Genomic DNA, 12,409 nt, shown 5'->3' with positions numbered 1-12,409 from the left:
TGGATTTTGCAGTCTTTTTTAGGATGCTGTTCTCAAAAAGTAAACACTTTATCTGGATTTGAACAAGATATTTCAACAGTTACTTCTGAATTTTTTCAGATCTGAGGACCTGCCACCCAGGTTATTTCCAGTGTGATAGTGGACACTGTGTTGCGGAGCGCTTCAGATGTGATGGAAATGCAGACTGCCTCGATTTCTCTGATGAAGCAACTTGTCGTGAGTTTCTGGCTTTGCAATTGGTGCTCATTGAGGTCACTTCCAGAAAGATCTGTCCTTTCTCTCTAAGTGAGATGACTTCTTAGAGTTACAGAATTCTGCAACACTCAGTGATGTCAGTAAAAATTCAGGATAATATTTTGAATCAGCTTTTTAATATAACGATGGGTTGCCATCATTTACATTGGTTGTAAACACATTCCTAAGGCTAGTAAATTAATGTGTTTACAAGGTCCACTGGAAGATCTGCATGTGTTTGAATTAAATTTTTTTACTATCCCACAGACACTGCAGGATCCACTGTTTCGGTTGTGCTGTTTTCCAACAAGTTTCTGTAATAGGATTTTTTTTATAATGCTCAGAGTTGTGTATAGTTACCTAAAGTATCAGTGAAACCAAGGAAATTAAATATTTTCCTGTTTCTGTCTTCCTTCTGTGTATTGATCTACTGTGAAAAAAAAAAAAAGATGTCTGTATGCTGTAGCTTGTGGTGAACTCCAGCTCCAGCTGTTTCCCAGAAAGTATTATTCCAGCCCTGAGCTCTATCTGTGTTCACTGACATTGGCCTTTCAGATGATATTGAAGGGTTGGTTCTGACTTATGTGTTCAAATGATTTTAAGCTTCAGTACTCAGGAGAATTCCTTTCTCTTTATGTTGGTATCAGGGCAGTTCTGTACATCTTCCTGTGTACTTAATTTTAACACCTGTGCTTTTGGAAAGAAGGGGCATCTGCACAGTAGGATCTTTATTTTTCTGATGGTAACCACATCCTGGAATGTACATTGCAACAGTTAATCTTTCAGAACCTAGGTTACACAACATTTGTCTGTCCTTAAAGGGAGGAAAAAGTATTTGAGAAGCCATTGAAAGGGCAAGGGTGTGGTTTATTTATATAGGTTGGAAGAGTCATATTTTTCATTTCTCTTTGCTCTAATTAATTTTTTTTTCCACAGCTTTTACAGAATCTATTTTGCGGTTAGGGCATTTTTTTGTTGTTGTTTTTACATGTTTTTGGGTTGTTATAGCTACCAAGAAGTCCTCAGCCCTTGCAGTCTGTTGTTAATGTAGTGCCTCATATCTCCTACTATGGAGGGAAGGACATTGAAAAAATAATACAGGGTTAGACTGAATATTTTTCCGGAAAACCTAAAATTTTTGTTGTAATTGAAAATGTCCTAATAATTTTCTTTTCTTCAGCAACACGGTATCCTAATGGTACATACTGTCCGCCCATGCTGTTTGAATGTAAAAACCATGTCTGTATCCAGCCATACTGGAAATGTGATGGTGATAATGACTGTGGAGATGATTCTGATGAAGAACTTCACCTTTGCTGTAAGAGAGAAAAATTATATTAAAGTGAATATGCATAATAAAATCTAATTATAATAGAAACATTAGAAAATAAATTTTAAATAACTTCTTTTCACTGGAGATTCTCACAGGCTTAATTCAGGGTGAGTGCTGAGAATTCTGCTTCATATGCAAGTTCACTTCATCCTCCTATAGTATGTTTCTCACTGCTTTGCAGATGTTTGTGTATGTGGTCATAAGAACAGGGAGAAACGCGCCAAAGAGAGAAGGACTCTATTTCACATTTTTAAGTTGGTTATGTATCAGTTTGCAATTAATGATTAATTCAGATAGCTTTAAAATGTCAGCACCTTTGAGAATATAAGTTATCAGTATAGTTGGGACATCTTTGTAAATACAGTTGAGGAGTCCTGGCTCTATTTCTAAAAGTGAGATGTTGGAGGTGCTACTTAATTTTTGTCAGTTATATACTATATAGCCACTTAAATAGCATTTGTTCATAAACCGATCTAGAAACCTCAGTGTTATATGTAGAAACACAGGATGTGTCTTTGGCCAAAGACAATGTACTGTCTTCTGACAAGAAAAGTGTAATGTTTTAACATGCAATCACAAAAAAAGTGGAGAAAATGTTTTTTTGGCTCTGAATGCCTCCACACCTTCTGAAATGTAGGAAACATACAAGTGTTACCAGATGAAAATGATTAGGTTAATTTGTGACTTAGTGGCATGAAGTGTCAAAGTGTGACTGACTTGATCTCTGTGGTTTCAGTGGATATTGCCTGTGAATCTCCATTCCGTTTCCGATGTGAGAACAATCGCTGTATATATAGTCACGAGCTGTGCAACCAGGAGGATGACTGTGGAGACGGGAGTGATGAGAAAGAGGAACACTGTACGTTTACACAAAATTGAGCAGCAAATTCAGTAACTGTGATGTTCTTAATGTTTAATGATACCAAAGGACTATGGAAATGTCAACATTAAGCATAAATTATGAAAACCAGAGCTCAGTAGGAACTATTAGTATGAACTACTTTGAACTATGATTATTGATAGGTACTATGTATTTGCAGCTCTCCATGAAAGTAGCAAAAATCAGCAAACATTTGTCTAAAAAGTTCAGGGCATGATTTTCAAAATAATAATTGCTTTTTATTATGAGCAGCAACTGAATTGTATCAGTTTATTATGAACTCCACTGAAAATAATGAAGAAGAAAGTTTTACTGTATTATAAAATAAGGATGCGATGGATAGCTGGGACTTTTAAAATAGAGAAACGTGTGCTTCTGAACTTGTGGCACTGTTGTTCACATAGTAACAATGTTGACGATATTTATGCCCAAATCCTGCGGAAGCTCTGTTAATAGGTTTTTGTCCTCAGGTATCTTATGTAGTCTTCATTGACTATGTTGATTTTTATATTATCAAGTTTAATCATATTGCTTAATGATATTATTTGCTAGCTTTATTGTATGATATCCTTAACGTTAATTATTTACTAATATCACAATAATCTTTTGAAGTCTGCAGTAGATATATGAAGTGTATTGTTAAAGGATATTAATAGAATTGCACTATTAAGAAGAAAGCTCAATCAGCTGTTAACAAGAGGAATTTACCTTCTGTCTTTATAAAATGGAGGGGCTCCTTTCAGTTCTTGGGGATGTGGCTAGAAGTCAGGAGGCCATGTTTCTAGTTTCAGCTTTACTACAGACTTCCAGATTCTCTCAAGTCATTATTTTACTGGATTGCATGAGCTTCCTCATTATCAGTGTGGAATAGTAATGTCTGTTGGTACTGTATAGCTGAAACTGTGACAGAGGAGTGTTTCTCTTCTTGACTATAGGTAGAGAACCAACCCCAAGACCATGCACAACTGAAGAATTCAAGTGCAGTAATGGAAATTGCATTCCTTTACATTATGTCTGTGACAATTATGATGACTGTGGTGACCATTTTGATGAAGTGGGCTGCAGTAAGTAATAATGTCAATAGAATACAGAATTACAGTGCTATTGAAGTAAAAATTTCCGGAACTGATAACAATACATGTTTCTTCTTGACTAGCATACTAAGAAGTGTTCATTTTTAATTAGCCTGTGCCAGGATTATCGAATAAGCCATGACAATATCTCCTGTTTTCCTTCCTTTTCAGTATTTAAAAGGCATATAGATGTGGCACCTAAGGGACATGATTTAGTGGGAGTTGGCAGTGTTAGGTTTATGGTAGCACTCAATGACCTTAAAGGTCTTTTCCAACCTAAATGATTGGAATTCACTGCTCTGAGCAGTCAATTTTAGGCTTAGAGTATTTATGCATCACAAAAAATAATTTGATCTTGTTTCTGATCTTGTTTTGAAATGGGTTGCATTATGGAGGTGGGAACAGCCAGATATTTCAATCATAATTGCAATAGGCCAACCTAGGGAATTATTCATGGGCAGACTCTGAACTGGTATAAGTTGCTGCAGCCCCATTAAAAACTGAAGTATATTGAGATGCTTGCATTTTCCTGTTTACAGACATGACCACAAAATTTTACAAAGAAAGACAACCAGTTTTGGGCTGAGGGCCTTCTCAGACCTTCTGCACAACTTCTATTAACGAAGCATTGTGCATTTACTAGTATCTATTTAGATGTAAAAACTTTGACTTGAACTTTGAAGCAAGAGCGAGTGTTCTCATGGAACCTGTTAAAAAAAAAAAATCCTAACTTTTTATATTAATATATAGACAGCTGCAGAGTGATAATAGGGGCATGTACTTGCAATTTCAACCAGTCAGTCTTTGAGTGACATTGTGCCAAATGATGCCCTGGCGATTTAGAAGCCAGCATGCTTGCAAATCGCAAATAACTCAGAAGCCTACAGTGCAGTCCATTTTGAAGCAGCTGTTTTCTCTGTTTCACATACCATCCCAATGGTCTTTAGGTAATATAACCTGACGGAATGACTGAAAATATTAAAGTACAAAAAGGATATGAAACAGTGCAAACCAGACACCTGGCAGCCAGCACTTTCCTATATGGGGACAGATGTGAATGCAGATCAGGTGGTAACATTTGTAGCTTTCCCAACATCAAATACCTGTGTTCTGGAAAAAATAGAATATTTATGTGTGTGTGTACAATGAATTTATGCTATACATGTATATGTAATTGACCTGTTCAAACTTAATTCAGTTAGCACTGGAATGTGTATGTGTAAAGGAATGTAATACCTTTGCCTTACATCTCTTTCTCATGCTATGTCAATAAGCATGTTATTTCTTGTTTCTAGTTCTATAACAAAATTGAGTTTGAAAGTACTTGTGTGTATGTAGAATATGTCAGAAACAAGACAATTTTGAATGTACTTTGAGAAGAGTATAATTTTCACTATGTTACAGAGTATCTGTTATCCTTGACTTGTCTTTTCCATTATAGGCATGTTTTAAAGGGCAGTATATTCTGTGCAATGACCTATATCGACTTCAGTAGGCTTTAGATTAGGTACAGCACGAACAAGCTGTCATCTTCTCTCTAATTTGCAGATATAAATAATGTAGGGCCTGTGTTATGCATGATAGCAACTGAGAACATTTTTTGCGTAGCTGATAATAAAGGACTGGGTAAGAAAGAGACAGGTTGGCAAAGATAGCCGCTAGAGTCAAGTCTCTTAAATAGTCACTTCAGATTGGTGTTAATGTAGAATGCCATGTCTCTTAAGGAAGGTGAAGGTGAGCTTTGATTGTTACGGCTCTTATCCTAGCCCTGTTCACTTCTAGAGTTTAAACTTCTTAACTGACAGCCATTCTTGACCAGCATTTACCACCCTCTTCTAGTTAGTTATAGGGAATAGATGCTCACATTAATTGAGTTTCAATTAGAAAAAAGAAAGAAAACTAATGTGAAAACAATTTTCAGTTATCATAATGATAAAAATTATGACACCCCCCATCACTATGTTTTTTTAATTATAATTGTATAATTTTTTTTTTTCCTCCCTAGATCCTGGAACAGAGCGAACTTGTGCAGAAAATATCTGTGAACATAACTGTACCAACCTGAATGAAGGAGGCTTTATTTGTTCCTGTAGGCCAGGGTACAAGGCCAGTGAAACTAACAGAAACTCCTGTGATGGTATTTTCAATCTTCTAAACATCTCACTGTTAAGTGTTCAGTGACCTGTCACTTCATCCAAATGCGACTGCCTATTTTTGCAGTCTAACAGGGCTGTTATACATTGAGCAGATGCTCCGAAATTGTTTTCCTGATGAATCATGTTTTCTACCATTGCAGACCTCATTCAGCAAAGAACTGTTTCCACAGTTCAGACTTGTTTTAAGCTTTTGGTGGCTGTAGGTGTATATTTTCACTTTACTGTATGTAGGTTTTGTCACATCTTTGCAATCTGAGGGACAGAAATTTGCTGGACTTTCGCATGTTTGTTTTACTTTTTTTTTTCTTGTTGAAAGCAAACTTACTGAAGATTGTGCTGTCCTTCTGTTCTGCTTCCAAACAGGCCTACAGTAAAGGTCTATTGTGCCATAATTTTGCACTGGTAAAATATGGTGAGGAGTTTACCCAAAGGCCATTGTACATGGCCATGCAACATAGTACCTTCACAGTAACCATATCAGTGTGTTTCAATGTGAACACTTCCATTTTTTGCTTCCAGCCTTTGTGGATGATTTGTATAGTTTAATCAAACATCACCTAAGGCCTTCCTTTCCTTCCTGATGCTGATGTTTCTGAGGACTAGGTATCTTTGCTTCAGCATTTCAAGAAGGCTTTGCTCTTGCATGTCATTGTAGTCATGCCCCATTTTTGTCTTTCCTTGGTGATATAACATAAAAAAAATGATAAAAAATGTCTCTCTGAAAAGCAATCTGATAAGCAGGAGCAATGCAGTTTCTATCAATCTGTAGTTAAGACGTGTTAAGTAGTAGATCAGTTCTGTTAGATAACAGATGTGGATGTTAAAGATCACAGATTAGGTCACTGATCTTTTAGAGTATGTGGGGAAGGGACAAACCGACCACTTCACACAATAAAGATGACCAGCATGTGCAGAAAGACATTAACCTCTAGAAATCTTTTCTCTGCCTGTGCCTAGATATCAATGAGTGTGAGATCTTTGGAACATGCACCCAGGACTGCAAAAATTCCAAAGGAAGCTACGAATGTTTCTGTGCAGATGGCTTCAGGTCTGTGGGTGATCAACAAGGGAAACAGTGTGCAGCTAATGGTATGTTAACTGATACTAAGATCGATTGCTACCTGGAAAGAGCAAGTGGAATGTAGCAACTTAATGAATATAATCTTTGGGTGTTTTTACGGAGGGAATAATGAAAACCAAACTTTATTCTGTAACGTATTGTCTATGTATTCTACCCATTCCATAGTCAGGAATAGAAGTGTTCATCTCTGCTGCCAACTGTAAACATTAAAAATAATATCTTGATTTAGATGCCTGCCTGCCTGCCTTTCTGTTGAAATTTTCTGCAGAAAAAAACCCTGTGCTTAATGCAGTGGCTGTCATCAGTAGGAAATTAATGTTGCCTATTACTAAGTTCAAGTTTTCTTAACAAAATAATGCACCAGAAGAAATTTGAATTAAACTGGTAAAAGTCAAAGCCAGTTTGATGACAGATTGCCATTCATTGTTCATGGACTGATGCACACAAACAGAAAGGCATTGCCCAATATTTAATGTCAATCATTGACTTTTTATCATACCTCACTGCAGTGGCTACATTGTGTGACAGTCATTGAATAGGTAAAGAGTTGATACAGAAAATAATAGTAATAGAATACTGATAATAGAGATGAAGAAAATAGAAAAAAGTGACAATGCAGCAGTATTATATAAAAGACAGAAACAGAGTCCCTCTGTGCTGGAGAGGGACTCTTCATTAGAGACTATAGTGACAGGACAAGGGGTAACGTGTTAAAACTTAAACAGGGGAAGTTTAGATTGGATATAAGGAGGAAATTCTTTCCTGTTAGGGTGGTGAGGCACTGGAATGGGTTGCCCAGGGAGGTTGTGAATGCTCCATCCCTGGCAGTGTTCAAGGCCAGGTTGGACGAGGCCTTGGGTGATATGTTTTAGCGTAAGGTGTTCCTGCCCATGGCAGGGGGGTTGGAACTAGATGATCTTAAGGTCCTTTCCAACCCTAACGATTCTATGATTCTATAATATTGTATTTAGAAAACTACTTACACTTTGTATTTAGAAAACTACTTACACTTCTTACACTTTAGCAGATTTAAGAGATACATGATAGAAACGTGGTGTACTTAATCAAATAGTAAAATCTTCAGAACGGAATGCCTGTGGGCAAAACTGCATGCTGCTAGAGATTTTGAAACCTAAAAATTATCTATAGTACGAGAAATGATACAAGAAAATGTGGTTTACAGTTTCCAGTCTAGGTGCCTAATTCAGCAAATATTTACTCTTGAGCATGCGACTAGAAATACGAATGAGCATTTACACCTCAGTTTCTGGCCATCTCTTTATGTGCCTATGTCAGAGAGATAATTCTTTGAAACTTTTCTTCATAGGCTTTATTTAGGAAGCATCTAGACACCCAAATTTTTCAAGGATAAGTGATAGAAGATATTGTGATTTTAGCTGATAACATAATGAAGTTTGTTGTGCCTGAAGTTCCACTGCTGTTTATGCCCAGCACTCTACCACTCTTTATAGGATAAGCTCACAGCACTTAGAAGTGAGGGCTTTTTTTGCCTCTGTCTGCTGTAGGCCTGATCAGTAAGCATTTTCAGAACACACATAGAGTATTAGGTCCCCTCTTCCCTGTAACACCGCATATATTGGGAATGCTGTCAATTTCTACACTGAATTATATGTTGATCAGAGAATAGTCACTTGCCTTATTCTCCCATAGTTAGGTGTGACTTAGAGTGAAAAGGAGGGTGTTCAAATGAACAATTCATAGGAAATTGAGCATTCTTAGTTGGGAAATGCACTGGTAAATGAGATTTTCCTTTTCTTGCCAAAGGACTAGACATTTCTTACTGGCTCTGTGAAGATGTGATTGATGTAGGTCTTCTCTGGAAGGAGAGTGGGATTTAAGTCCACGACTCTCAACTTGCCTATGTCATTAGCAAAAGGGCCAAACAATTCAATTTTTCTTGCCAGAAAAATCAGCCAGGTGGGACTGATAGGCCCTATAGTCAAGTTAGAGTATTGAGGCTGCCCCCAGATTAACCTGTGGGTATGAGAATATTCATGTGAATATGGAGACATTAGGTTTTAAAGACTTCCAGGTAGAACAACTTGAGTCATGGCTCAAGGTACTGGTACTTTCAAAATTGTGTCCTGTACTTTGGGGGGGGGGGGGCGGGGAGGGGTGGAGCTGGACTTCATAGTGTATAGCTGCATTCTGGTTTTGAGATGAAGTGGTGATATGCCAACACTGTAATGGTTAAGAATTTTTGAGGAATTATTTCTTAATGATTACTACTGCACAAAATCTATGGTGAGAAGTGTAGTACTCTCAGTAAGCTATTCCAGAGGTTTTAATGGTTTTTCCAAAGCTAATAGATTTGAATACCTCTGAAGCTTGAGAAGTAGCCCTGCGTTCCTCCTGTTTTTTATGCAGACAAAACTTGTGAAACCCCAGTTTAGTTTTGACTAGAAGTGACTTTTCGTCTGTTTCTTCTAAAATGAAATACATTAAAGTAAAATTCATGGTTGTTTCCCAGGTAATCCTCCATTGTTACTGCTGCCAGATAATGTACGGATTCGAAGATACAATATCTCATCAGAACAGTACTCTGACTACATTGATAACCAGGAGCGCATCCAAGCTCTGGATTATGATTGGGATCCTGAAGGGATAGGCCTGAGTGAGTATGTGTAGAGCATTAATACTCAACCATGCAATGGTTGGTTGAAAAATATGTTCCTGCAGCGTGGCTATTTAATTTATGCTACAAATCAAAATGAAATTAGATAAACTGGCCAGGTCTTGCTTGACTGTGTTCCTCCCCTCATTCTTGACCACTAGTGTGGTTCCTTTTAATGCTTTAATTTAGTATAGCTAGATTTTGTTCAGTTTTTTTCCTTTTGTTTTGGTGTGAGTTCAGCTGTGGAATTATGGGTCATTAGGATTATGCAGTAATAGAGGATTACTATAAATGAACCGCTTCCTTTTCTTCAGCCTATGACAGTCCCCAAACCTGGCACAAGTCTTGAATTCCTAATCCGAAGCAGGAGGGGCCAGTAGATCCCTATATTAGCTTCTATCTTTGTCTCTTTATTGGCTTCCCTGCTTTTGCCTTTTTCAAAGGGCAGCTGCCCTGGACCATACTTGCTCCTTAGAGTCATGAGAGTCTCAATTACTCTCAAAATAATGTGCAGTGGCTTCGGAGCTAAGATCTACTCTTGAAAAATGTAATGCATATTTCTTGATAATCCAGATCAGGATGATTCTAGATGGTGTCTTACCTATGAGGAATGGCTTGATCAAAAAATGGCTAAAAAAGAAACACCCTGACACAATGTAGTTTAATTGAACAGATGACACAATGTTATTTATAAATAAATGGATTTGGTATCTTCACATAAGAACTTCAGAAATATTAGAATTTTCCAAAACTATGGAATAACTAGACATTAAATATTATCTTTGTAATCTTTTTTGAAGGTATTGTGTACTTCAGCATACTGGGACAGGGTTCTGAGTTTGGAGCCATCAAACGGGCTTATCTGCCCACATTTGACAGCAGTAGGAACAATCCTACAAAGGAAGTTGACTTGAATCTCAAATATATAGTTAATCCCGATGGTTTAGCTGTTGACTGGGTTGGAAGGTAAGTGCATTGAAAAGCTAGAAAAATGTTGTATGTTGAATGTGTCAAGGGTCTGATGAGGCAGTGCAAAATCCACTTTTTTTGTTCCTTATGAACTGTCTTAGAAGATATCTAGTCTCAAGGCAGTTCAGAAGAACACCATAAGCTCTGTTTGCTCAGACAGCAGGTTATTAGGTCAAATACATGTTGCTGATGGCACCACATATTCTCTGAAGAAACTGGCATTACTCCACAACTGGCAGATCAGTTGTGCATCAGTAAAGTGATAATACTTTCTGACATGGCCTTCAATTTCTAATCTGACATGGCCTTCATGTCAGATGGATTCTACGACTTTTGGAAGTTTGACTCTGATGTTGCAATGTAACTGTTAAAGGATAGGGTGGACACTGATAGCTGCAGTTAATTTGACATACTGTTGAGAGGATTCTGGTGTCTGTAGATAGTTAAAATTAAATGTAGTCAGATTCTGTTTGAAGCTGAATGAACAGAGGTTACAGAGGTGAGTCAATCCTAGGAACGCTATTGACAAATTTTGAATGTAATGCAGTCAATAGGGTGAAGAGGAAGGATGTTAAGATCATAGTAAAGAGTGATGTTTCTGGAAAGCTGAAAAATAAAAGAAGGAACTTGGCTGTCTGCTTCCCCTTTGTCACATAGTTATCAACTAAGTGGATGAATAGAGTTCAGATGTGATCAATGTAGCTTCATTATACTAATTTTCTTTGAGTTTGATTCAGCTATTAAACTTTTTTTTTTTTTTTTAAGTTCCTCTCTGATCATGAAGTATTTACTTTTGGAATGTTTTGTGTTTTCTGTAATTCAGACATCTTTACTGGACCGATGCAGGGACTAATCGCATAGAGGTGGCAAAATTAGATGGGCGGTACAGAAAATGGCTTATCTTTTCTTTACTGGATCAACCAGCAGCCATTGCTGTAAATCCAAAACGTGGGTAAGTACTATGGGGCTTCCCAGAATTATTCTCAATGCTATTCAGTACCAACCTCCCCCCCAAAAAAAATTTGCAGGAAAGCCTAAGGGAATGCTTTCTGAAGTTTTCCTTTGCTAATGTTAGGAAATTTGTGTACATGAGAAGTTATTTTAGGATTAGATTTCATATAGGTACTTGTATTGGTGACAATGCCAGGTAGGTCAAATAAAAAAATTAAGATGTCCTTTCCACAGTACTGTGTGCCCAGAGAATTTCTCTGTTACTACTGAAATACGGGACTAAATGGGAATGTCTCTTTACCAGCTCCAAGCAATACTGACATAGCCTCCTTCAAAGTGCAAAGCAATGTAAAGCCACTGGTTCATTCAATAGCTGTGCTTGCTACATCTTGTATCATTAGCAGATCACCAGATAGCATATGTGTTTCTCTCAGCTGGGAGTAAAGAACATGGCTCCAGCTGACTAGAAGTCACCTGGGCTCTGCAGCTTTCTTATGACTGATGGGATGTTCAGTGTTCACAGTCATTTTTCTTCTACTGAGAATAAGAAACCATCATTAAACCCACTCTCTCTCCAAATCAGGACATAAGATGCAAACATTTTTCTTCTAGTGCTCATTTTTGTACTTGAAACAAGCTTGTTCAGTGAACTTTGTGACTTTCCTGATAGTTATCCTCAAAATGATTGCTGAACAACTTTATGTATCATAACTGACCTTTCCATGAAACTCTAAAGGATAGTCATGGTGACCAAATTCTGAACCTCTTTAAATTCTGGTTCTGTCCTTTCAGGCTCATGTATTGGACTGACTGGGGAAGACAGCCAAAGATTGAATGTGCCTGGATGGATGGACAGCAAAGACAAACCCTAGTCTCTGAAGACCTTGGCTGGCCAACAGGTCTCTCTATTGATTATTTGAACAATGATAGGATCTATTGGAGTGATTCTAAGGAAAATATTATTGAATCCATGAGACCTGATGGGACAGACAGAACCACAGTATTGCATGGAGGTAAGAACTTAGATGCAATTAATGTAATAGTAACCAAGATGTATGCTAACAAGCACTTGGGCTCCACACATGGGAGTAGCTTCA

The 12,409-nt window shown here is 37.4% G+C and overlaps 1 protein-coding gene across 2 annotated transcripts in view; it reads left to right on the top strand.

Moving 5' to 3' along the window:
* The window catches only part of LRP2 (LDL receptor related protein 2), a 123,410-nt gene that overhangs the window by 99,232 nt on the left and 11,769 nt on the right, over nt 1–12,409 (top strand). For both annotated transcript variants that reach the window (XM_057423635.1, XM_057423634.1), the window contains exons 60-69: nt 100–216; nt 1,415–1,552; nt 2,304–2,426; nt 3,383–3,511; nt 5,526–5,657; nt 6,634–6,765; nt 9,249–9,392; nt 10,193–10,358; nt 11,185–11,313; nt 12,105–12,325. In XM_057423635.1, coding sequence (XP_057279618.1) covers nt 100–216; nt 1,415–1,552; nt 2,304–2,426; nt 3,383–3,511; nt 5,526–5,657; nt 6,634–6,765; nt 9,249–9,392; nt 10,193–10,358; nt 11,185–11,313; nt 12,105–12,325 — 1,431 coding nt within the window. The remainder of the gene's footprint in view (nt 1–99; nt 217–1,414; nt 1,553–2,303; nt 2,427–3,382; nt 3,512–5,525; nt 5,658–6,633; nt 6,766–9,248; nt 9,393–10,192; nt 10,359–11,184; nt 11,314–12,104; nt 12,326–12,409) is intronic.

The sequence above is a fragment of the Pezoporus wallicus genome, unplaced genomic scaffold, assembly GCF_028554395.1.
Source record: "Pezoporus wallicus isolate ANWC-B61680 ecotype Strahan unplaced genomic scaffold, APGP_CSIRO_Pwel_v1 contig_1181, whole genome shotgun sequence".
In the NCBI taxonomy this organism is placed as follows: domain Eukaryota; kingdom Metazoa; phylum Chordata; class Aves; order Psittaciformes; family Psittacidae; genus Pezoporus; species Pezoporus wallicus.
This window is presented reverse-complemented; position numbering and strand designations above follow the sequence as displayed.